Source organism: Danio rerio, chromosome 3 (genome assembly GCF_049306965.1).
Source record: "Danio rerio strain Tuebingen ecotype United States chromosome 3, GRCz12tu, whole genome shotgun sequence".
In the NCBI taxonomy this organism is placed as follows: Eukaryota; Metazoa; Chordata; class Actinopteri; order Cypriniformes; family Danionidae; genus Danio; species Danio rerio.
In genome coordinates this window covers 59,722,501-59,747,700 of record NC_133178.1, presented here as the reverse complement: position 1 = coordinate 59,747,700, position 25,200 = coordinate 59,722,501, and the positions used below count along the sequence as shown (strand labels likewise).

Genomic DNA, 25,200 nt, shown 5'->3' with positions numbered 1-25,200 from the left:
GGAGTCTCCATTCTCCAGGGCGTAACAGCTGTCGTGAGAGCGCATCGGCTGCACGATTGAGCGTGCCTGGGACGTGAATGGCGCGCAGCGATTTCAGCCGCGGGTGACTCCAGAGGAGCAGACGGCGGGCGAGCTGAGACATGCGGCGAGAGCGCATACCCCCCATGCGGTTGATATACGCCGCCGCCGCCGTACTGTCCGTCCTGACCAGCACGTGTTGCCGCTCCAGCACCGGTAAAAAGCGGTGGAGAGCGAGGAACACTGCCAACAGCTCTAGGCGATTGATATGCCAATGCAGCTGGGCACCCTTCCAGAGGCCCGCAGCCGCATGCCCGCGACACACGGCCCCCCAACCCGTGTTGGAAGCGTCTGTTGAAACAACAACATGGCTGGACGCCTGTCCTAGAGGCACACCGGCCTGTAGGAACGAGGGGTCGTTCCAAGGGCTGAGGGCGCGGCGACACAGCGCAGTAACCGAGACCCGGTGTGTGCCCGCGTGCCATGCGCGTCTGGGGACCCGATCGTGAAGCCAGTGCTGAAGTGGTCTCATATGGAGCAACCCGAGCGGCGTGACGGCGGCTGCGGATGCCATATGCCCCAGGAGCCTCTGAAAGAACTTCAGTGGGACCACTAGTTTGCTGTCGAGCTCCCTCAGACAGTTCAGCAACAGGCGAGCGCGTTCCTCGGAGAGGTGCGCTACCATGGTGATCGAGTCCAGCTCCATCCCGAGAAAAGAAATCCTCTGCACGGGGGCGAGTTTGCTCTTTTCTCGGTTGACCTGAAGCCCCAGTAGGCGGAGATGCCGAAGCACCTTGTCCCTGTGCATAATCAATTGCTCCCGCGAGTGGGCTAAAATCAGCCAGTCGTCGAGATAATTGAGTATGCGAATGCCCGCGAGCCGAAGGGGCGCTAGGGCACCCTCCGCGAGTTTGGTGAAGACCCGCGGAGACAGAGAGAGCCCGAAGGGGAGGACCTTGTACTGCCACGCTCGACCCTCGAACGCAAACCGCAGAAATTGGCGGTGGCGTGGAAGAATGGAGACATGGAAATACGCGTCCTTCAGGTCTATGGCTGCAAACCAATCCCGAGGACGAACGCATTGGAGAATGCGCCTCTGCGTGAGCATTCTGAACGGCAGCTTGTGCAGACAGCGGTTCAAAACGCGCAGATCTAGGATTGGCCGTGACCCACCGCTCTTTTTGGGTACGATGAAGTATGGGCTGTAAAACCCACTCTCCATCTCGGCTGGAGGAACCGGCTCGATTGCACCCTTCGCCAGGAGGGCAGCAATCTCCTCTCGCAAGACAGGGGCGGACAGGGGGTTGACCCTGGAGAAATACACGCCCGTAAACTTGGGGGGCCGTTTCGCGAACTGAATCGCGTAACCGAGTCTGATTGTGCGTATGAGCCACCGCGAGGGGCTGGCCCGCGCTAACCAGGCAGGCAGAGCCCTCGCTAATGGAGTCATCGCTACAATCGCTGACGTACCAGCGGTGGGGCAGCGCGGAGTGGGTGTGCTGATCCGGGAAGCACGAGGGTCCCGCGGAAGAGCTGGAGGAGAGCGATTCGCTCTGGCTCCGCATCCTGACTCCGGAGAGGGGGCTGGAGGGCTGAGGGAAGGGAGACCCCCCCCCCAGCGCTCGTGAGCCACTGGCGAAGCACGTAGAGTCTGCGAGCCGGAAGGCAGCGCGTCCCGGACTGGCAGAACTCGTGCAGTCACATCCGGGGAAGGGAAAAAGTGCTCTTTTACTGATGTTTTGGTGGCACTGAAAAGTACCGTTGTTATCGGGGCCCCGCCCTCCAGCGGGGAAAGAGCAAGTTTCCTCTTCTCCGGATGGCCTGTCTCAGGGACGCTTCGCGGTCCGTTTACCGGACTTAACGGCGCCCTGGGCAGGAGGGGCTGCCTGCTTTCGAGGTGAACGCCGCGCCCGCTTGGCCGGAGGCGCAGGCGGGGGCGGGGCAGCACTCGTTGGCGGGCGCCCTCGGCGAGGAACAGCGGAGGTGGATGGCTCGGCGGGCGGAGCGGGCTTACGGCCACGCCGATAGATGACATTGCCCATCGCATCCGACTGCTCTTTCACCGCCTTGAATTCCTGGGTGAATTCACCGACGGTGTCGCCGAACAGGCCAGCCTGGGATATGGGCGAGTCAAGAAAGCGAACTTTGTCAACATCGCGCATATCGGCCAGGTTTAGCCAGAGGTGGCGTTCCTGAACCACAAGTGTGGACATCGTCCTCCCCAGCGCACACGCGGCGGACTTAGTAGTCCGAAGAGCATAGTCGGTCGCGGTGCGCAGCTCATGTAATAAGCTTGGGTTGGACCCGCCCTCGTGCAGCTCGGCCAGCGCCTGCGCTTGGTAGCGCTGGTAGGTGGCCATCGCGTGCAAAGCAGAAGCAGCCTGGCCCGCAGCCTTATAAGCTCTGGCTCCGAGGGAGGCAGACAACCTACAGGCTTTGGACGGGAGGCGGGGCAAACCCCGCCACGTAGAGGCGCCGCGCGGACAAAGATTGACCGCGATAGCGCGCTCCACTGACGGGATCGCCTCATACCCCCTGGCAGCTCCGCCGTCAAGGGCGGTGAGGGCGGAGGCACTCGCAGCACGGGCAGAGAAAGGTGCCCTCCAGGACTGCGTGAGCCTACTGTGCACTTCCGGGAAGAAGGGGACGAGAGGCTTCGAAGGCTTCGCCTTCTGGTCCTCTACGTAGCACCCATCTAGTCGGTCCGGCCGCGGAGCTGGGGGATAAACCATCTCCAACCCCACGGCCGAAGCAGCCCGGGAAAGCACGGCTAACATGTCCGCTTCAGGATCCGATTTGACAGCGCTCACCTGCCCGGAGGGGGCGAGCGGGTCCGGATCTTCGTCGGACAGTGAAAGCCCACCCTCCGATGCCGCGGAGGACATCTGATCTCCGGTGTCAGCGAGTGTGAGAGCTACCATCTGGTTAGACGGATCACTCTCACCACCCGAAGCTTGGATGGAGCGCCGTGAGGAGCGAGAGGTCCGCGAGCCCGTGGGCGGCGGATTAGCTCCCGCTGAAACCCTCAGATCTGCCCGAGCGCCCGCTGCTTTTTTAGAGCAGGAGGCAACTGGGGTGGCTCGCTCTCTTGCGAAAGTTAGCCGCGATCTTAGCTGTGCAACGGTCATGGCATCGCAATGACGACATGAACCGCCCGCGAGCACCGCATTAACATGCTGGACCCCCAAACATGCAATGCAGTGATCGTGTCCATCATCCGGAGACAGGAAACCCCCGCATCCAGAAACGCACAGTCGGAGCGCCATCCTGAAAAGGACGTGCTGCACGACTGTGTTGCTCTTTTAGGAAAGTTGCAACTATACGCACCGCTCTGGAGGACCGGACCCAAAGAACCGCAGGCAAGGGAGTAACCCAGCTCGACCGTCTGCCACCGCGAAGACCCACTCTGGACCGGGAGACACACTCGTTCGCTCTGAAGTGCTGATCAGCAAGAGGAACCCTCATCGACTCACTCAGAAAGGATCTGAAGCGAAAAGGATGGCGTCTGCTGGCTTCAGGTGTGCTTATATGCTGAGATAATTGCAGATGTCGCACACCTGCGCAAGCTTACGCTGCCAATTAATTTCATTCATTGGCCCGTTCAATACTCTCCAGATAAGCGGCTTCTGATCCGAATCCTCCCATTCATGGCACTGAAGTTCCCCAACCGAAGGGGAACTGTAGTTCCCGCTACCTCCCGTTCGCTTCATTCGCCTAAGCAAACTTTTCACAGAAATATAGTTTTATTAAGTCATGCGCCTACGGTAATATTAAAAAAAATCACTATTGCAGTATGACGGTATTTACAATATTGTTACATCCCTAAATTATAATGTTTGTAACTTAAGAAATATTTGTTATATATTCATGTATATACAATGCTCAGCAAATAGAACAATTCAATTCAATTTAATTCGTTTTTATTTGTATAGAGCTTTTACAATGTAGATTGTGTCAAAGCAGCTTCACATAGAAGATTATAGTGAATTGAAACAATGTCAGTTCAGTATTCAGCGTTTAAGTTCAGTTCAGTTAAGATTAGCTCAGTTCAGTTCAATGTGTTTTAATATTCACTGCTGCGAGTCCAAACACTGAAGAGCAAATCCATCGATGCGCAGCTCTACAAGTCCCAAACATTACAAAAAAAAACTTCTCTAATGGGGAAAAGTGAAGGAAACTGTTTGTATCCTATGTATATTATGAAGGCTTTCATGGAGAGATTTGTTTATATTCATTTTCTTATTTGTGGAATGATGCAAGAGATATCCACTCTCTATTAACCTGTAATTCTAAAACTTTACCCGTTCAAAGAAGTAGGTGGCTAGCATTTTCATTACAAGAAAATTATAAGCAAGTAAATAAATAAATATACATAAAACAATAGTAAATAAATAGGTAAATAAATAAGTAAAGTAATAAATACACGAAAAAGTAAATAAATAAATAAATAGATTAGTAAATAAATAAATAAATAAGTAAATATATAAATAAGTAAATAAGTGAATAAATAGATAAATGAAGCATTAGCATTCTCATTAACTAGATAAGTATAAGCAAGTAAATAAATAAATATATATAAAACAATAGTAAATAAATGGGTAAATAAATAAGTAAAGTAATAAATACACGAATAAGTAAATAAATAAATAAATAAATAAATAGATTAGTAAATAAATAAATAAGTAAGTAAATATATAAATAAGTGAATAAATAGATAAATAAATAAATTATTAAATAAGCAAATGAATAAATAAGTAAATATATAAATAATTAAGTAAATAAACAAACAAATAAGTATAAATAAGTAACTAAATGAATAAATATATAAGATAACTTTTAATTAAAATCTTTCATACAAGTAAAAATTTAGGTCATTGTATTTACTGTTATGGCTTTTCTTGTAATATTATCGTCATAATATCTTGAATAATTGTCATGGAAATAATGGCACAAGATAAAAAAATCCTTTGTGAAGTTGTTTGACAGTTCCATGTTTGTCCACACGATGGTGGTCTTCTCTTAAAGAAGTATAATATATATGCTGATTTTAACCAAGTGTTTTATGTGCTTGACTTGGGATCAGTGACACGTTCACAGAGATCTGCTGATGTGTGTTCAAAAAGAGCTTCAGTTGTTTTCTGAATTATTAAGAATGAATATTTGTGAAATTCAGATCATTAGTGGTGTTTGTTGAGTTATTGCTATTATGTTTCTATAAACCTGTAATTCTAAAACATTTATCAGTTTAAAGACTGGTGGCCAGCATTCTCATTGCTGCAAAATAATAAGTAAATAAGTAAACAATTAAATAATGAATAAGTAAATTAATAAATAAGTAAATTAATAAATAAGTAAATACATAAATAAATAAAGTAAATAAATAAATCTATATGTGTAAATAAATAGGTAAATAAATTAATTTATTAATAAACAAGCAAATAAATAAATAAATATATATATATGTGTGTGTGTGTGTGTGTGTGTGTGTGTGTGTGTGTGTGTGTGTGTGTGTGTGTGTGTGTAAATAAATAGGTAAATAAATTTGTAAATTAATAAATAAGTAAATAAGTAAATTGATATAAATTGATGTTTCACTACACCCTAAACCAAACCATGCACAATGAGGCAAAGACTAAGAAACAAAGAAATACATAGTGCCATTAAAAAAAAGAATAGCTTAACAAAGTACGCATCAAAGCTTTTACAATCCACATTTTGAGCCACAAGCTATAATGTGAATGACTTTAAATTTAAATGACATTAAAAGAGAGAAATAGAAATTTAACCACACTATTACGACCACCCAGAATAAAACAAGTATTAAAACAAGTTATTTAGTGACAAATACATTTTTAATGGCTGCTTGTTGCCACCTATTGGTGAAGCAATATCATGAAACTTCAAGGTCTATTTCAGACATTGAATGTCTAATTTAAAGGTAATTTATAATATATATCAAAGTCCCTTTAAGGCAAGTCATTTCACTCGGCCGCCATCTTTGAAATGCCTTGCGGGCAGTATTTGTTTGAATGGGGTAACATCAAATTCTCCAAGCTTATGATTACATTTCATATTAGGAATCATCAATAAAATTAAACAACTACTGTCTCTTTAGTTTCATTATATATGTATATATATATATATATATATATATATATATATGGGACTCCAAATATTTTATAGATTGTTTATTAGATTTTATGGAGATTTAAAATAATACATTTTATTTCCCAAATAGAGAAATTAAGTCATATGGTGAAAATTTATTCACATCGCAATAATATTACTATGTTAAATTTTTCCAATATCGTGCAACCCTAATTTATATATAAAGTCACATCCTAGGATATGCAATGTTGAGTTTGCATTATACTTTATTATTTACATGTGTTTTTAATGCCTGTAAATGTTTAGTGGCTTTAAAAGCATTCAGGGACAATACATTGTACCATTTGTGAAATTAACTATTAATTTTATAAAATTATTTTTATCATTCAGTTATTGTACGTATATGCTGTTTGACTCAGGACATGCTAAAACAATTCATTTCAACTGTATCTTTTTTTAAATTTATTATATTAATAGATTGCAATTCATGAAATTACTCACAACACATGCAAATACAGAAATGCACTGCAAATAGCACAGACAACAACGAGAATGTGTCAGGGGACCCCAAAAAGTTTACAGACTGTTTATTCGATTGGATGGAGATGCACTCCCACTGCAAAATCATCCAAATCGATCTAACATTTTCTTTCGAAATAGAAATATTAAGTCATCTGGACAAATTGAATTCATATCACAATATAAATTGCAAAATTGAAAAAAATAATATTGCAATGATAGATTTTACCAATGTCATGCAGCCCTAATATATATATATATATATATATATATATATATATATATATATATATATATATATATATATATATATATATATATATATATATATATTACAAATTACAAGCTACAATTTCATTATAGGTCATAATAATTAAGATTCTTAGTCATTGAAAAGTCTTTTGGGATTTGACATTTGCCTCAGAATTAAAATTCTAAACAATGTTGCTTCTAGAACCTCCATTTGAAACATCAGGTTGTTTTTAAAACATGATTTTAATCATAATACTAAAAACGTCAAGGTTTAAACCCAAATTATGAACATATAAAACTGTACTTCTGTGACTATTTAAAAGTTTGTAATTACTGTTGTCACGATACTGGAATTTGGTACACTATTTGTAACACAGAACTAGGATAATAATACTAGTTGACAAATATACTAAAGGCTGAAGCTCTTTCAACCTTACAGTAATGCTCTCTTATAGTCAAACATGGTTTTAGTACAGCTGTGATTAAAAAAAAACAAAAAAAGTTTAATAAGCAAATGCAAATTGCGTCCATTTCTAATTAAGGTAACATGGATTGGTAAATAAAAATTTTGGTCTTTAAACCACTTAAACTCTGCGGACCCGGTACCGGGTCCGTGACGTCATCGACTTTTGCTTTCAGATTTAAAGGGCTAGCGTTGCACCAGACCCCCGTAAGTGGTGTCATTTGAAAGTGTAGAATCTATATTTTATGCACATATGCATCACTTTGGTTTTTTTTCTACTGTACAAAAATTATTTACACTTAAATGCACAGTATTTTGGATACCCGAGCTAGGTATTTTACATTGGTTCATTTTCATATTTTTTCAAATGACACATGTACAAGTTATAGCTCAAATGAAAGCTCTTGCCGGTGCTCATACAGTTTTAGCATTCTTTTTACTGAATTATATTCATATGTCAAACAGTTGTTGAATGAATTGTGGTGTTTCCATGGCGCAGAAATGTAAACAATACATTCATGATCAATAAGCAGCCCCAGATAGCACAAACAGCTGTCATCTCTTACCTTATGCTGTGCCCTTCAGGGCCATTCTCCTCTATTTTTGAGGTGATGTGCATAAGTAATCCTTTTATATGTCTGATGTGTTCCAAACACAGTGAATTATGTTTGATCAAACAAAAGAATAGTGAAATATGTAAACAAGGATCGGTCTCTGTGGCTTGTACAGCACCTCTCATCAGTTGGAATACAATAACTTTTGCATAGATTATGGTAGAGACATTTTTCTTTTTTCCTATGATTACAGACATGTGCAGGAACCACTAAAATTAATCACAGCACGCTAGACCACACAGAACTTAAAAGGTACACTTTCAAATTTGAGTTTATAAAAAAAATATATATACAAAAAGCGCCTCTTCTTTAAGGTGTTTATTATAACACAGGCGACATATACAGTTATTTTAAACACTTTCAATAGTGTTTTATGAAAATTCAAAGTTTTTTTTTTTTTTAAAGTGATACCAAATTTTTGCATTTACACCTCTGCATGTGGATTTGGGAAGCTTTTAAATTTGGGTAGGCAAAATCCAGGTGGAAATCCCAAAATAGCAGCAGAGTTTAAGTGGTTAAATGGTTAATTGTTCAGCCTACTATCTAGCAACCAACTCAAAACACCCAAACAACCACACAGCAAAACCCTTGTGGCAGTAGGTCAGCACTCGCATGCTGTTCAGATCATCTAAAGACCCGGCTGCCATTGTTTCCTCATGTGAACCTTCCCCTCTGTCTCTCCGAGTTTTATGTGTTCACCCAAAACGTAAGCCAGAGTCTCCAGCCATTGCCAAATGCGACAGCTACGGCTATAAGAGACATCAGATGTGCTCCAGAGTCCTGGGTTTGAGTCAAGTACGCGTGAACGCTTTGGCCTTGTGTTTTTAAGTGGACATGTCCCACACTGAGCAGCTGCAGGTCAGGACGCGGGCTTTAATCAGGCCGCGGGGCAGCAGCACCTCCATGATCGTCCCCCTTTTGCTCTTTGATCGTGCACTTTCATCTGATTCAATTATCCCCATCCACCTGTTAACGGCCAGGCGCCAATCACAATGGCTGGCCCTCATCTCGCAGCTCAAAGGGAAGGTAGATTCTGTGTGTGTGTGTGTGTGTGTGTGTGTGTGTGTGTGCATGTTTGTGTGTGAGTAGTTTGCATGAAGTCCAGCAGATTTAGCTGCTGTTCGCCTTTAGATCTGTTCTTTGATGTAGTGGTCAAACACTGAGCCATATACATATTGTTGCCTTACAGCCCCCTTCTGGTTAGCATGCTGCACTACATCTCATAACTGCATACTGCTTAAAGGTGCTATATGTACATGCCATAATATGTTTGCATGTATTTAAGAACAGGGCTCGAAATTAACTTTTTTACGTGGTAGCACCGGTGCTCCTAACTTCAAATATTTAGGAGCACCAGAAAAAAATTTAGGAGCACCCACCAAAAATGAATGAGCACCACTGCAAACTGTATAATAAGGGATTTATTGTATTTGAAAACAACATCAATTAAGACTAACGAAATCCAGAAACAACTATCTAACTAATGCTGTGATGATAGGCCCCTATCATACACCCGGCGCAATGTGGTGCAAGGCGTGGCGCAGTAGTCTTTTGCTAGTTTTAGCTTGGCGCAAGAGTCGTTTTGAGGCATTGCGCTACGCTGTTTAAATAGCAAATGCATAAGCGCTCATTTGTGCGCCCATAGGCGTTCTGGTCTAAAAAGGAAGGCGTTCTGAGGCGCACTGCTGGCGCGTTGGTATTTTGAGAAACTATAATAGATTTTTCATTAGACCAAAACAAACCTGGTCTAAACTCCGGTGCACTGCTTAATACGCACAAGAGAGCAATAAGCAAATATCTTTACATATGAAAAAATGTAAATATTAAGGATATATATATAGGATATAATAAGAATAGATATAGGATATAAATATAAAGGATTAAAATATTACAAAACATATTATTTTCTTGCCTACATAAATATGAAAAATCACTGCTTTTATGTGTTCTTCATCTCGGAAGGCTTTTTCAGTTCATTCATAACAATTTGCTTTTGTATAATGTTATTATTATTAGCAGTATTATTTATTATATCCATATGTATATTTGTTTTATTAAAAACAAGCTTAGATTTGCCCACCTGTCAGGTTTTAGACCATATGGGGCACAGCATGTGTTTTAGGATATAACTCAGGTTTTTGAGCACATTTTGTTATTATTGTTCATTTATTCGTTTGCTGGAAATTAGAACTGAATTTAGAGATAGTTTTAAAACGAATCTTTGCGCTTAACAAACAAAATTAATTATTTATAGACTAAATGATGTCTGTGCGTAAAGGTTTTCCTATCCAAGAGCGAAAGTGAAAGTAGATCCATTATCTCTCATTCTCACGCAGTAGATTTCTGTTAAAAAACTGTTAACTGTTTGCTAGTGAAATGCTCATTTTTTCCACTTAGACTTACTTTACGTCCTGTAAATAGCAAATGCGCTTATGGCGCGACGCAGCTGGCTCTTAAAGGGAATGGGAGATGAGACTCTAATTGGTTTATTCTCAAAACACACCTATAAATCATTAAGAAAATAAACTCAACCCTTTTAGACCATGCGCCACGGTGCAAAGCGGATTTTCTCGTCCTTAAATTAGCAAAAATGCGTTCTGACACGCCCTAAAAGCGTTTGCGCCCTGCGTTTTACGCTCTGCGCATGGACCGTCGAAATAGAGCCCTATATATTTGTGCAATAATTCCAAAATGAAAATATAATATATTTATGATGACGATGATGTCAATAATATTAACAATGAATTACATTTCATATGACCATGCTGCCCTGAATGCGCATGTCCTACTGTTACTTTATGAAAAATAAATTGATGGTTTGCATCAAACCCAAATGAAGCATTGCGGTAAGAAATATTTATTTTGTACTATTGTTTTTTATATGCATGTCAATTTAATAAATACAAAAACAAACGAAAAATTATAATGAACCATTTACTTTAAGGCTGAAAGCTGCAAAGCAGTCATCAGTGATTAAACAGAAAAATAATATACAACTTAAGAAAGAACGGACAAAAGAAAGGAAGAAAAGTCTCACTTTTAAAAGTTTTGGTTTCGGTTTGTGTCATTTTAGATGCTCAGTGTCATTATGCACTGATTTTCTTCTCTGTGTTTGTGGAAAAAAGCAGGCGAGTCAGCCGACCCAATATATGAGGGGGGTAGAGCTGGATTCTTCCGATGACCACTGGCGCAATACTGTTTTTTGTTATAAGCCGCATCAGTTTAAACTTAGTAAAGGCGAGCTTCTTTGGCGATGGTGTTAGATTTTACATTTAGCGAACATTTGCGTTGAAAACGCAGTGAATGCAACGCACCGACATTAGGTGTACTTTTCACTCTTCTTCAGTCGTTTGCATTCGCCGCGGTAACAAAAGCTGCCTGTCATCTGACAGCGGGAAGTCTTGAGTGATTGACAGCTGATATGAACTGATATAGTGGCATGGAAAAGTGATTCAGCATGTTTTTAGAAAAAAATTAAATAAAATAGGTCGCACTACAACCATTATATGCAGTCGCACAAATTCTCGCATAGCTTAAATTTCGAGAGGGGTCTGGCTGCAGACCAGGTGCAGTGCAATCTGGGCTGCATCCAATGCTTTTTAATTGGCTCACTTAACCCCACCCCTAACCCTACCCGTCACAGTGACGTCACTAGCTCCATTCGAGTGCATTGTTTCTGACATTGCATCGCTGAGTGATGCAGTCTCGGCTTGCATCATAAAGGCTGCATCCAGATACTATTGTAAATTTCGGGCGCATATGCGACCAAAATGGTCGCAATTTCGAGCCCTAAAAAACATTCTAAGTAAACTTATTTGTTCATCTGAAAAACAATGCTAAAGTCAGCTATTCTCCTTTGAAGATATGCGTTCCGTGTCCGAATGTCTGTTTTGTATTGCTCTCGATAAGCTGCTCTAGTCACAGTGCAAACTATAGCCTATGCTTATTTTATTTTCAAGATCTGAGGTGAACTATCTGCTGCTGCTTTCAGTATGGCAATAAATGTCACGTAAAATGGTATTCAAAGTCACATTTGTAGCATTTAAGGGAGGTACAACACCTGTGAATCAATTCATTTGTTCCAAAACAGGGATTAAAATTGTTACAGTGTGGCTCTTTGTTCTTGGTGCGGTTCGCTTTCACACGGCAAAGTTTCTAAACGAACTAAAAGAGCTAAAACAAGTCATGTGTGAGTTAACCCACCTTACATTGGTCAAAGTTTCAAGGTTTATTTTGCAAAGTCCCGCTCAACTGTCATGCGTCCTTATTTTAATTTATAGCAATGGACAATAAGACATTATAAGTGGAAACCGGCACGTTTATTTTGAATCTTGACATCCACAGACATCATCACCAAATATAAATCAGAGGTAAGACTCTCTCATGCAGAGCCCTTGGCAAGACTGCAGTTTGATCAATGTTCCTATCGGATAAACAGCTCTCGTTAATAGTTTAGCATGCTTTCACTTTCGTATTTACCATGAAACGCACATTTACCGGTAGGAATGACTTCCCGTCCTACTCACAATTCTCTCTTCATATAGCCATATATGCCTATTACATATCCATAATACACTGTGATATAGCCGGGCTCGGATCATTTTGCTTTCTCACTACAATCGATCCGCTCCAGAGTTCGTTTCAATCAAGTTAAACATTCAAAACTTTTTGTACACTCGTATACATTTGCAAATGGTGTTTTGCATTTGTGAAACGTATTTTATGAAAATGTATTTTTATTTTGTGCATGTGAAATTTTTTCGTGAATATAAATAAATATTTTACGCACGTGAATTTGGTTTTATGCACGTGAATTTGGCTACGCATGTGTACATCGTGTCTTTTGCGTGAATTATTTTTGAGTCTATTCTGACTCCATATTTACAGCTGGCATAATATGTGTTACGTGTAAGGTTAAATGTAGCAGGTCCCAAACAGTTATTAATGCTCAGTCCCAATGGATATTTATTATATATTGGCTTGGTACATCCCTACTTTGAGTGATTTATGTCATATACGATAGTAGGCCATGTACTCAGATGTGATTGACAGCAAAAAAAAAAAATTCACAGAAGCTCTTTTAAAACTGCTGTTTGATGTTTATTTTAGGCTAGAGCTTAATAGTAAGTCCAAATGAAACCACAGAAAAAAGAAAATGAGGGAAAAAGAGGGCGTATGTGCTCCCAAATACTTGTCGAGACTTTCATATAGTCATCACATCCTCTCTCTCTCTCTCTCTTCATCATTCGACTAACAAGGGATTAGTTTAATTAGTTGAGATTTGCGTTAAGCATTCATAATTAGCCCGGGAACACGTTCTTAATTTGCCCGTGAAACAAATGTGTCATGGCTGTCGAAATCAGCGACATCTAGTCAGACGAGTCTCAGCCTTTGAAGCTGTCATTGGTGGCATCAGTTCAGCAGATCAAACTGGGACTATCTGCGCAAACAAAGAGATCAGAATATCGCTGGAAATGATATATAATAAATGCCCCCAACAGACATGCGTGTGTGGCACGTCTGCTGTAGCTTTATACATGACCACAGAAACAATTTAACTTTCATTCATTCATTTCCCTTCAGCTTAGTCCCTTATTTTTCAGGGGAATGAACCGCCAACTAATCCAGGATATGTTTTACACAGCCGATGCCCTTCCACTGGGAAAAATCGAACATGTATTAAATAATTTTTTAAGCTTCTATACATACCTGTAGATGTGTTAATGGAGTTCCAGGTAACATATAGAAAAGACTAGAGGATCTGGACTCTTACGCATTTAGATATTAAAACATTTTTAAGCCATTTTAGTATATTGCAAAGGACAAGCGCTAATATAAGACCATATGAATTGTTTTCTCTTTTACAGGAAGCAGAACTTGTTCAGCAATACATCACCCTCCAGACCCCTATCCTCAAGTCCCATCAAACACACTTTGAAGGATGATGTCAAGATGGTGAGAACTTAATTTAATTTATTGTCATTTATTTGTATAGCGCTATATGTTATACATATTGTATTATAGCTTAAACAGTGATGATAATAAAATAACAAAGTAAATGGTGCAGACTTAACTTAAAGGGGATAGCTCACCCCAAACTGAATATTATATCATCATTTACTCACCCATATTTGTTTCAAACCTGTTTGACTTTCTTTCTTCTGTTGAGCACAAAAGAAGCTGTTTTGAAGAAAGCCGGAAACCTCTATTTGTATTTGTATTTTGTATTTGTTTTTCCAGGCTTTTTTCCTTTCTTTAAAATAGCTTCTTGAGTGTTCAAGAGAATGAAGAATCTCATAAAGGTTTGAAATCACTCGAAGGGTCAGTTTTAGGTAAACTATCCCTTTAAAATTAATGTAAATTCTGCTTTAACTGTTCACTGTTATAAACAAACAGTTGTGTCATAATTTAGCTCATGTTAGTGGATAGATACATAGATATACGAACGGGCGGGCGGATAGATAGATTGATAGATAGATAGATAGATAGATAGATAGATAGATAGATAGATAGATAGATAGATAGATAGATAGATAGATAGATAGATAGATAGATAGATAGATAGATAGATGGATGGATGGATGGATGGATGGATGGATGGATGGATGGATGGATGGATGGACTGATTGATTGACTGACTGATTGATTGATTGATTGATTGATTGATTGATTGATTGATTGATTGATTGATTGATTGATTGATTGATTGATTGATTGATTGATTGATAGTGCAAATTCCTAAATGTACCCTTGTGATTTAAGCAATTAAACCATTTAAACGAGTTCATACTTAAAAAGGGCCATAATGGATATCTGTTTTTTTTCCCCAAAAGTAACTAACCAGTACTTAGAGTTGTTTTTAAAAGAGTAATTTGTACTTTTACCTAATATTAGTATTATTTACTAAAATGTTTATTATTTTAGCAGTGTAATTGTATTTTAATTTGAGTACAAATATTCTGTTCTCTTTCTATCTGTGATCATCAACAAAAAAAAAAAAAAATGACAAGCACATTTAGAGCAGGTTTATTATATTATTAAAATAATAATAATAATAACAACAACAACAATAATAATAATAATAATAATAATAACAATAATGATAACAACAATAACAATAATAATAATAATAATAATGACAATAATGATAACATAATAATAATAATAATAATAATACAACAATAATAATAATAATAATAAAATAATAATAATAATAAGTATTATTATTATTATTATTATTATTATTAATGGTTTTTATTTGTATAAATCGATAGATAATTCCTATGCATATTTTTATAAATTGCTAAGAAGACATTTAGGTGTTCAATATGTTGCATGCCAGTCTTGAAAATAAAAATAGGTGCTGGAAAAAGTGCTTAAAAGTCCTTGATTTTCATTAGACTGTGCATGTATAAACCCTGTGATGACGATCAAACTCAGCATAGCAGTCTTCTGAAAAGGGTCCATTAATTACTTACCCTCATGTTGTTCCAATCTCCTAAGACATTTAGATTAGACTAGATTGAATTCAACTTTATTGTCATTACACATGTACATGTACATTGCAACGAAATGCAGTATGAAGATATTTTAATAAAATCTGAGACCGCTCTCATCCTTCAATGACCATGACAAGTTCAAAGTCCAGAAAGGATCCAAAACATTGTAAAAACAGTCCATGGCATTTCAGGTCAGGGTGTGCATTTACTATGGGCAATGCCAGTTTTATGTGTTGCACTGCTCAGTGCTCACTATAATCAAAATATGTCGTATTGCAGAAATCAATGTGGCATTCTGACAACCTATAGAACAGTGTTTCCCCACCCTGTTCCTGGAGGCACACCAACAGTACATATTTTGAACGTCTCCCTTATCTGAAATACTCATTTCAGGTTTTAAGTCTCTTCTAATGTTCTGATCAGTCGATTCAGGTATGTTTGTTTAGGAAGTAAGGTTGGGCATCTAAGCTATAATGCCGATCCGATACGCATCTCGATACAAAGAATACGATCCGATATATTAGCGATACATTTGTGACATTGCGATGCAACACGATACGATTTACAGCCATATCACGATACAATGCGATAATTCAGCACTAACTTATTAGATCAAGTTTATGAGATGATGTAAGAAAGGATGCTGTGCCATTGAATGAGTTTGATTATTTATTAACCAAGTAAAACCAAGACTTTTTTTACAAACTGTGTTTTCTCTCAGAGCCAGAGTGTCAGTTTACAGTAGAGGGCCATTTTAGAACCTATAGCACATATTATTTAAGTATTTTCAAGATAAACAGAATGTATAAGTGCAATATATATTATAAATGTATATATTTGCACTCTTTCAACATAAAGGTTTACCATTGCACAACAAGAATTGTGATTTAACCTTTCAACTATGAAAACAAGTTTTACAAAGATATATTGTGCCACTGAATATTCAAAACTTAAGGTTGTGAACTAGCAGTGTTATGTTGCTTTGAAACATCACTATCACTGTAAACAACAGGCTAATAAAAATATAAATAAATAAAAATTAACAGGAGGTGTTTAAAACCTTCGTTCTCCGTGACACTGGGCTGAATATCTTTGCAGATGAACAATGCAATAGCATTCGTTATTGACGTAGAGCGAGCAGAACTGTTGCGCATGGAGAAAACTTTCAATGATTTTCTCACCACTTTTGGAGCTGGTAGCTACAGTTGAAGCAGGGGATGCAGGAACACTGGAAGATGCTTCCACAACAACACCGAGGCGCCGCTTCAAGTGAGATATCAGATTAGTCGTACTGCCCGTGTATTTTACAGATGCGCGGCACATTTTGCAAATTGCATCTGTCCTGTCATGTCGTCCATCCTTAAATCCATAATGTTGCCATACTTTAGATTTAAAACTCAGTGAGGAATAAAATGTTTGTTTTGCTTCTCGCGCTTTCTGAGGGCGCACCACTAGCTTCATCCGCACACCTGATACACTGAGTTGTAGTGTAAGTGTACACATCCGCAAGCCCGTTGCTAAGGCTTACTTTATGTAGGTCGATTAAATTATGCGCCAAAAACAGGTTGACAACACTTGTTAATAAATAAAAAATACATTCTATATTAAAAATATAAGCTGTATCTTAGAAAAACCGATGCATCTCGCAAAAACCGATGCATCTCGATTTGCTTCCAAAATTTCATTCATCCTCTGCTGCTCTACCGATGCACTTGCATCGTGCACGCGCATGACCGCGTATTGATACATATCGGTTAATCTTCCCATCCCTATTAGGAAGAGGTTGAAAATATGTACTGTCGATGTGCCTTCAGGAACAGGGTTGGGAAACACTGCTATAGAAGATATGGCGAATTCATATGATCAAAGTTGAACCACAGAAGTCAGTGTTTTGACAGTGTTTTTGGTTACTTTTCTAGACTTTGAACCTCTTGGGACTGTTTCTGTCAATGGAGGATGAGGGAGCTCTCGAACTTCATTTAAAATATCTAAATTTTTTGTTCTGAAAATGAACGGTCTCAGGAATTAAATCTATTTTTGGGTGAACTAACCCTTTAACACAACTGCTGCACAAGTTAGCCTGGAATCTTGCCCTGAGTTTTATCAAGTGTTTGTGTTTAGACAACTTCTTGTAACATAAGTTGTTTGCCACCTTCCCGCAGTCCTATATTACACTTCAGAAGTATCCATCTTCATTAGAATTCAGCTTTATTGCTGGTTTCATTTTCCTGATGAGGAAGGGCTGGGGTCGGGAAAGTAAATGTGTATCATCAGTTCCCTTGTTGCATTCAAATTATGTAGAGCTCAAAAAGATCTGAATTCTCCTGACAAAAGAGCAGCGCTTGAAAAAAAAAAAAAAAAGGAGGGGGGGTGGTCATGTGACCCACTGCAGGAATTTACTGCATGTGAACAGAAAAGCAGAAATGATGTGAAACAGTCAAACATCTGGTGTGCCATAAGGGGAATATGTTCAAATCTCCAGTCTGCTCTCAGTTACTTGGTCTCTTTCTTTTATACACACACACACACACACACACACACACACACACACACACACACACACACATATATATATGTGTGTGTGTGTGTATATATATATATATATATATATATATATATATATATATATAAATATATATATACACATAGCTGCACGATTCTGGCTAAAATGAGAGTCGTGATTTTTTTGCTTAAAATAAAGATCACTATTTTCTCTTGATTCTGTAGATGTAAAATAAAGGTATGGTAAAAACAAACATATGGCACAACATTGATAATAATATGTGTAGGTCTACTGGTTTCTATAAATAATTCCATTCTGCTTATAATAATTCTGATGTTAAATTATTATGTTATATCATATTAGACAATTTTATTTACTGGTAAAATCAGACATTTGCCATTATCAGATTATATTCAACAATATATAGGCTGGAGTAGTTATACTGACATTGCAAACATTTATTTTCATGCACAACTGTGGGTTTGCTATAAAAGAAAAAACATAACGAATGCTTGTCATAATCATAACTCTATAATGCGATATGATCATTTAAATGAAGTGCACACTTTCGGTTTCATTTTGACTGCTAAGTGTTGTTAATGCTTCGTGCGCGGCTCCCAAACGATCACTTTGTGCCACAAACTGAATATTATTTACAACTTTAATACCTGTTACTCGCAACATATGCAGGTTCTGTTCACTAAAGTAGACGCGCACGCGTCTATCATTAAGTAGAGCGTGCACGCGCGCCCTCTCTGTGATAACAGCTCACGGTCAGCAGCTCACGTCACGTGTGATTTCCCGGCCGTGAAAACATCATTATATTAAGACAAAAATGACGTTTTTAGGTGAATTATACCTTATAAATACAGTGTGACTCATTCAACATCATTTGGAGGTGTCCATGTCACTGAGCAACGTGTTTAAAACAATGAAAAGACTCGTTTCTTCTGTCCTGAACTTGAAAATATGATTGACAGAATCGTAGAAATGCTGAATTATAATCGTCTAGGGGGTTGAATCGAGATCGTGATTTTTTAACAATTAATTGTGCAGCTCTAATATATATATATACTGACAGGTGCGTGATGAGTGGGGCTAGCAAACTCAACGTAGTTTTCAGTTTAGATGAACACAGTTTTTATAATTGTACTTTGCAATACAATACGATGACCTTATCTTGCTGGAGTTTATAGCTGGTTCACTTTACTTCAGGATGCATTAATGCCGCTCTGTAGGTCTATTGGAGACATTCAGAAATATTTCTAGCAAATCTTATAAATGTTGGAGACATACTCATTACATAAACGCACTAAATCGAATTTCAGCAGCGTTTATTTGAGAGCTCACAAGAAGATCTGCGCTTGAGCAGTGTATATTTGAGGGGGTGTGCAAGAGTTTTTCTGCACAAGCAGAGGAAATCGGCGAGCAAGCAAAGAGATTCACATGCTTGTATTGCATAAATGCGATCTCAACTTGTAATACTGTGCTCACGACATTTCTCCATTTGTCATTGAAATAACGCTAAAGGTTGGTAGTTTTGCGTAAAAGGTCTGCCGCCTCAGCTGGAAAAAGTCCTAGAGGAAACACTGAGCTTCCATCATCCAGGTATAGTTTCTGAAGGAGTTGATAATCTCACAGAGCTGGGTGCATCTCTAAAAGGATCTAGTGCACTCAGACACGGTGCCAAACAAGTCTACGCTGTTTTTCAGCCTTCCTACAGCACATAAAGCACAGCTACTCTCTCATTAAAAATCATGTTAGCCATTTAGCAACGAAGCTAGAGTCACTGGGCAGGCAGAAGACCTGCCCATGATGCAAATCTGCTTCTATTTTGAAGTGAATTTGGCGCGCGAATTAAGCAAATTTGATGCGTGAATGAAGCGAGTATACTCAAATTTTTCATGTGGCTGTTTACGCACGATTTATTTGTGCGTGTCGCATCTAGTGTGAACATAGCATGACAGGTCACGTACACTGAAAAATAAGAACTCACCACAAGCATACCGCGTCCAAGCCCAACCGAACCTCTGGCACACCTCATCCAAATGGGTCATGGCCGGCCAACTGAACCGCGTCTGGGCCCAATTCGGAACACTCACACTTGTCAAACAAATTGGGAAATGGGGGTCAAATGTGCCTGGGCACATTTAGCATATTCTAGTGCGAGTACACCCTTAAAGTGCAATCTAAAGACTTAACTAGGTTGATTAGGCAAGTCAATGTATAGCATCAGCTTGTTCTGTAGACAATCGAAAAAAAAAGAAAGAAAAAAAAGCACAGGAGGGATATTGATTTTGACTTCAATTGTAAACTATACACAAATTGATGTATATGTAAAATAGATTATGTGCAAACCTATGTATGTGTGTGTATATATATATATATATATATATATATATATATATATATATATATATATATATATATATATATATATTTATATATATATATATGTGTGTGTATATATTTTTATATATATATATATATATATATATATATATATATATGTATATGTGTATATATATATATATGTATATGTACATATATATATATATATATATATATATATATATATATATGTATATGTGTATATATATATATATATATATATATATATATATATATATATATATATATATATATATATATATATATATATATATGTATATGTGTATATATATATATTTATATATATATATATATATATATATATACATACATATAAATATATATATATATACACATATACATATATATATATATATATATATATATATATATATATATATATATATATATATATATATATATATATATATATATATATACACACATTTAAAATTACTATATAAAGTAATAACGTAAGTAATAAAGTAAGTCTTAAAACTTTCAGTCTTTAAAAACTCATATTAATCTGTATTTTTAAAATATAATATAAATAAATATATATAAGCATTCTTTTTTATGCAGTATGCAGCCTAATGGTTAAAATATGGAGGAAAAGGGCTTTCAAAAGTCACATGATAGTGTAGACTTTAATGACTTAAAAATGTAGTATTATAATGAAACTATCATCAGTTTTGGGTTTTTAGATTGAAGTTTAGCTTAGTTTCTGCTCTAGCAGATTTTAGCAGTCTGTTTCCCTCAAACGACGGCTGTCTCAGCTAGAAATCCCAGAGCGTTCTCCATCCCTGGACATCGTTTGTCGTGTCTTTGTTCCTCACTGTCTGTTTCTCCTGCAGGCGGAGGCTCACAGGAGACCCACCATCTCCTCTGATGATAGTGACTTTGAGGCTCGCTTCAACAGCTGGAACCTGGGGGTAAAGCTGGATGCTTTTGCTTTTATTTCCCCTCCATTCATTTGAAATTCAGTTTGACTTAATGTGTTTTTCATTTCTGTTTGTTGCTGTGAATATGGCCATTTCAGGTTAATAAAATCACAGATGACCATTTTAGCAATTACGACCATTTAAAAGTGCTGTATGTAAGTTTTTGACCTTTCTAAAGCATAAAATTACCCTAATATGTTTGCTGATATTTAAGAAACATGAGTAAACATTCTTGTTTATCTGAAAAACAATGCTGAAGTCTGATATTCTGCTTTGAAAGGGTCCATGCTGTATCGTCTGTCTTATTTTTGGTCACTTCAACCTGCTCAATGCCAGTTTAGCCAATAATAGTTCAGCACCTGGGTTGCCTTGGTTGAAAATAGCATATTTGATTCATCGAGTCAAGAAGGCTCTCAAAGTAGATAATGCCAATCTCCAGTGGACAATAGTAGCCTCCAAAATGAGACACAGATTTAGAGTTCCACATGAGGTGGTTATAAATTAGCAAATAATTAAGGGTGTCACGATCCTCCAAATCCTCGATTCGATTACATTTTCGATTCTAAAGGCAAGATTCGATTTTCGATTATGAATAATTAATTAATTAATGACCAATTAATTATTTGTAGCCTACCGTTTAAACTACCTGACCTGCATGGATTTTGTTTTACCCATAAACAAATCATACAGTAAATGAATAAAGAAAAGATACACACATAATTACCACCTGTCAATCACTTTTTCTGCGGGACTCGTGAATAGGCAGTGATCTGTGTCGTTATAATGGCGTCGGTAAAAAAGACGCACAACCAACAGGAACCAGACAACAGTATCTGACGTGTTCGCTAAAATGACTAAGTACAAGTGAGTGAAAGATTGAAACAGTCCTCTGACTGCCTGGACCTGCTGTCTTGAGCGCAAGGCTGTATGTGCGTCTGTGTCTGTGTGGTCACGTGATGTGCATTTTCAGAGGTAGAGTGGAAGGAGGGCTGCTCAGAAATGCTACATGCCACTGTGGATGTCAAATCGTTGTCGTTCTAAAATGCCATTTAAAAACAAAGACAGTGTAAACAGGGCCTGAGTGTGTACTTTTCGCGAGCGGATTTGCAACGGGGGCGGGCGGAGGATCGCGATGCCGGTGTTGTCTATCGGATGAACCGTACTTAATACGTACATAGCAGAGCTTGCAAAACTGTGTTTTTTTTGTCGACAACACGAACGTTGTCAACATAACTCACTGGAAATCCAAAATGCTTACACACCGGCGACTTCATTGAAAGAGGAGAGGGCTTAAGTTCTGTCGACGGGTCTCCTGCTTCTGCAGTTTAACAAGCACTTCAACAAGCCTGTTTTTTTCCCACTTGGCAAGCCAAGCTGACATGGGGGCGTGGTAGCATCGACGATTCTATTTTTTGATTCGATAATTGAAATTGAGCATAAATTTCGATCGATTTCGATTAAAAATCGAAATCGTGAAACCCCTACAAATAATATAATTGTTAAAAATTTAAACATTAGGTAAGCAGGTTACACTGTAACACCATTGTAACATGTACTAACAACACGCTACATGGCAAGATTTGCAGTGATAAAGAATTTAGCTGTTTGCACCGGACGAAATATGTCAGAAATTTAAATACAGCCATTCAGAAGCACAGAATAGTGCACTCACTGCACTCCAACAAAATGGTATGGTTTATAATCAAACTAATAGATATTAAACCTTTTTAACATTATTAAATGCACATGCTAAATCACTGCTATTTGTTGGCTTCCACTAAGTCACAGTTCTAAAGTTCAATTTTAAACACTTTATTTAATTTTTAAGATATGAGGTGAACTATCTGATGCCGCTTTCAGTTGTATGGCAATAAATGTTGTGTAAAATGGTATTCAAACTTACATTATTAGCATTTAACACTGAATAAAGCACGTGAGGTGATTACAGTTTATCTTGTTGTTCAGCTGCAAGAAATAGAAGCAGTTTCTAGAATGTAAATCCCAGGTGTTGGTTGGAACAAAACTCTTTTTACCATGAAATATATTCCTTCTATCGCGTGCCGTTGCTTTTATTTAGAACACAACTTAAATCAGCCTTTAGGCTCGATAGTCAGGCAAACTCCAGTGGGTGTCGTCAATCTGGCAACCTGTGCTTGCATGTGTTTTGAACCAGGCGTGCAATAGCTAGTTCAACCACTGGGTGTCAAACTTACATACTGCACCTTTAAGCTATTTGACTAATTATGCGATTAATTAGCTGATCATCAGATAGTGAAATAGAATTTTAATCTGTATATCCTGCTTTTTACAGAGCTGCCTCAGTGTGTTGCTTTCAGTGAAGCATGCCAGATCACACTGGTCTGCAAACTAGCACAGAATACACTCATGCTAATTTTGTGGGTGTATTTGTGTTCTTTTTTGATTTGCATGCCAAAGCAGTACAGACAGTGTTGCAACCCCCCCTCCTCCTTTCCCCCAGTCACACACAATAAGTCACACCTGAGTATAAATTACAATTGCTTTTGAAACAAGTAGCACATTTAAGATGTTTCAATTATGCATATATGTGCACACGCACATACACAGTGTTCTGTAACCAATAATAATAATAAAAATCTTAAGCGGACTAATATTTTTGATCTTTAATTTTATTTAAAAAAAAGTGTTTTTTTATTTTATTTTACTATTCCAGCCAAACATAAAAATAACACGACTTCTCCCAGGAGAAAACAATTTAATATACACTACCTGACAAAGGTCTTGTAGTCGATCCCAGTTGTAAGAGCAACAAATAATATCTTGACTTCTAGTTGAGCATTTGGAAAAGTGGCAGAAGGTAGATTTTTCTGATTAATCATCTGTGGAGCTGCATCCCAATCATCACAAATACTGCAGAAGACCTGTTGGAACCCACATGGACTCAAGATTCTTACAGAAATCAGTCAAGTTTGGTAAAGAAAAAATCATGATTTAGGGTTACATTCAGTTTGGGGGCGTACAGTACAAGAGATCTGCAGAGTGGATGGCCACATCAACAGCCTGATGTATCAAGACATTTGTGCTGCCCGTTACATTACAAACCACAGGAGAGGGCAAATTCTTTAGTGGGATAGCGCTTCTCATACTTCAGCCTTCACATCAAAGTTCTTGAAAGCCAAAAATGTCAAGGTTTCCAATGATTGGCCAGCCCAGTCACCAGACATAAGCATTATTGAGCCTGTCTGGAGTAAAATGAAGGAGGAGGCATTAAAGATGAATCCAAAGAATCTTGATGAACGGCGTATATGCTGAAGCATGCTAATAGGACTTTTAATTTGCCAGTAACCTGGGTTAAGCGCTTCCGGCGAATTGAATGCCAATGCAAAATCCGGTGCGTTTAAGGTCTGTTTTCTTTAAAAATCAGCGATCTCCACTAGCTGAGTGATATCCGATTTAAAGTGGGTCTCAGATTGTACAAGAAGCACTGCAGTAAATTAAATTTCCCCCGCCATATCTTTATAATATGAGCATTTATTTTACCCCAGTATATTCAATGGAGCTTCTGCGTTAGCCTGCCGATTCTGATGGGCGCGTGCGAGTAAACGGCTTTTTGTCTCGTTTTACGCTTGAGCAACTAAATAAATGTTACAGTTCATTTAACTGAATGTATTTTAATGACATTGCAACATCGATGCTGTGTAAGGAACCATATAAAATGGGAAAAAGTTCACAATAACAGGTCACCGGAAGTGTATCAGCATGGGAACAGCACTAGCTCGGCATATACCCTACTCTGGGAGTCCTGCAAGAACTCTTTCTTTGCCATTCTAGAAGACTTTATTAATAAGTTATTTGAGTCATTGCAAAGATGTACTGTATGGATGCAGTCCTCCATGAAAGTCATCTATCTATC

General features: G+C 38.4%; 1 protein-coding gene across 14 annotated transcripts in view; it reads left to right on the top strand.

Moving 5' to 3' along the window:
- cep112 (centrosomal protein 112) overlaps nt 1–25,200 on the top strand; it is a 349,442-nt gene that overhangs the window by 18,751 nt on the left and 305,491 nt on the right. For all 14 annotated transcript variants that reach the window (XR_012400500.1, XR_012400482.1, XR_012400504.1 and 11 more), the window contains exons 5-6: nt 13,842–13,929; nt 21,222–21,299. Coding sequence is in view for 8 of the 14 variants with exons in the window: in NM_001327791.1 (NP_001314720.1) it covers nt 13,842–13,929; nt 21,222–21,299 (166 nt within the window). In the remaining 6 variants the exon portion in view is untranslated. The remainder of the gene's footprint in view (nt 1–13,841; nt 13,930–21,221; nt 21,300–25,200) is intronic.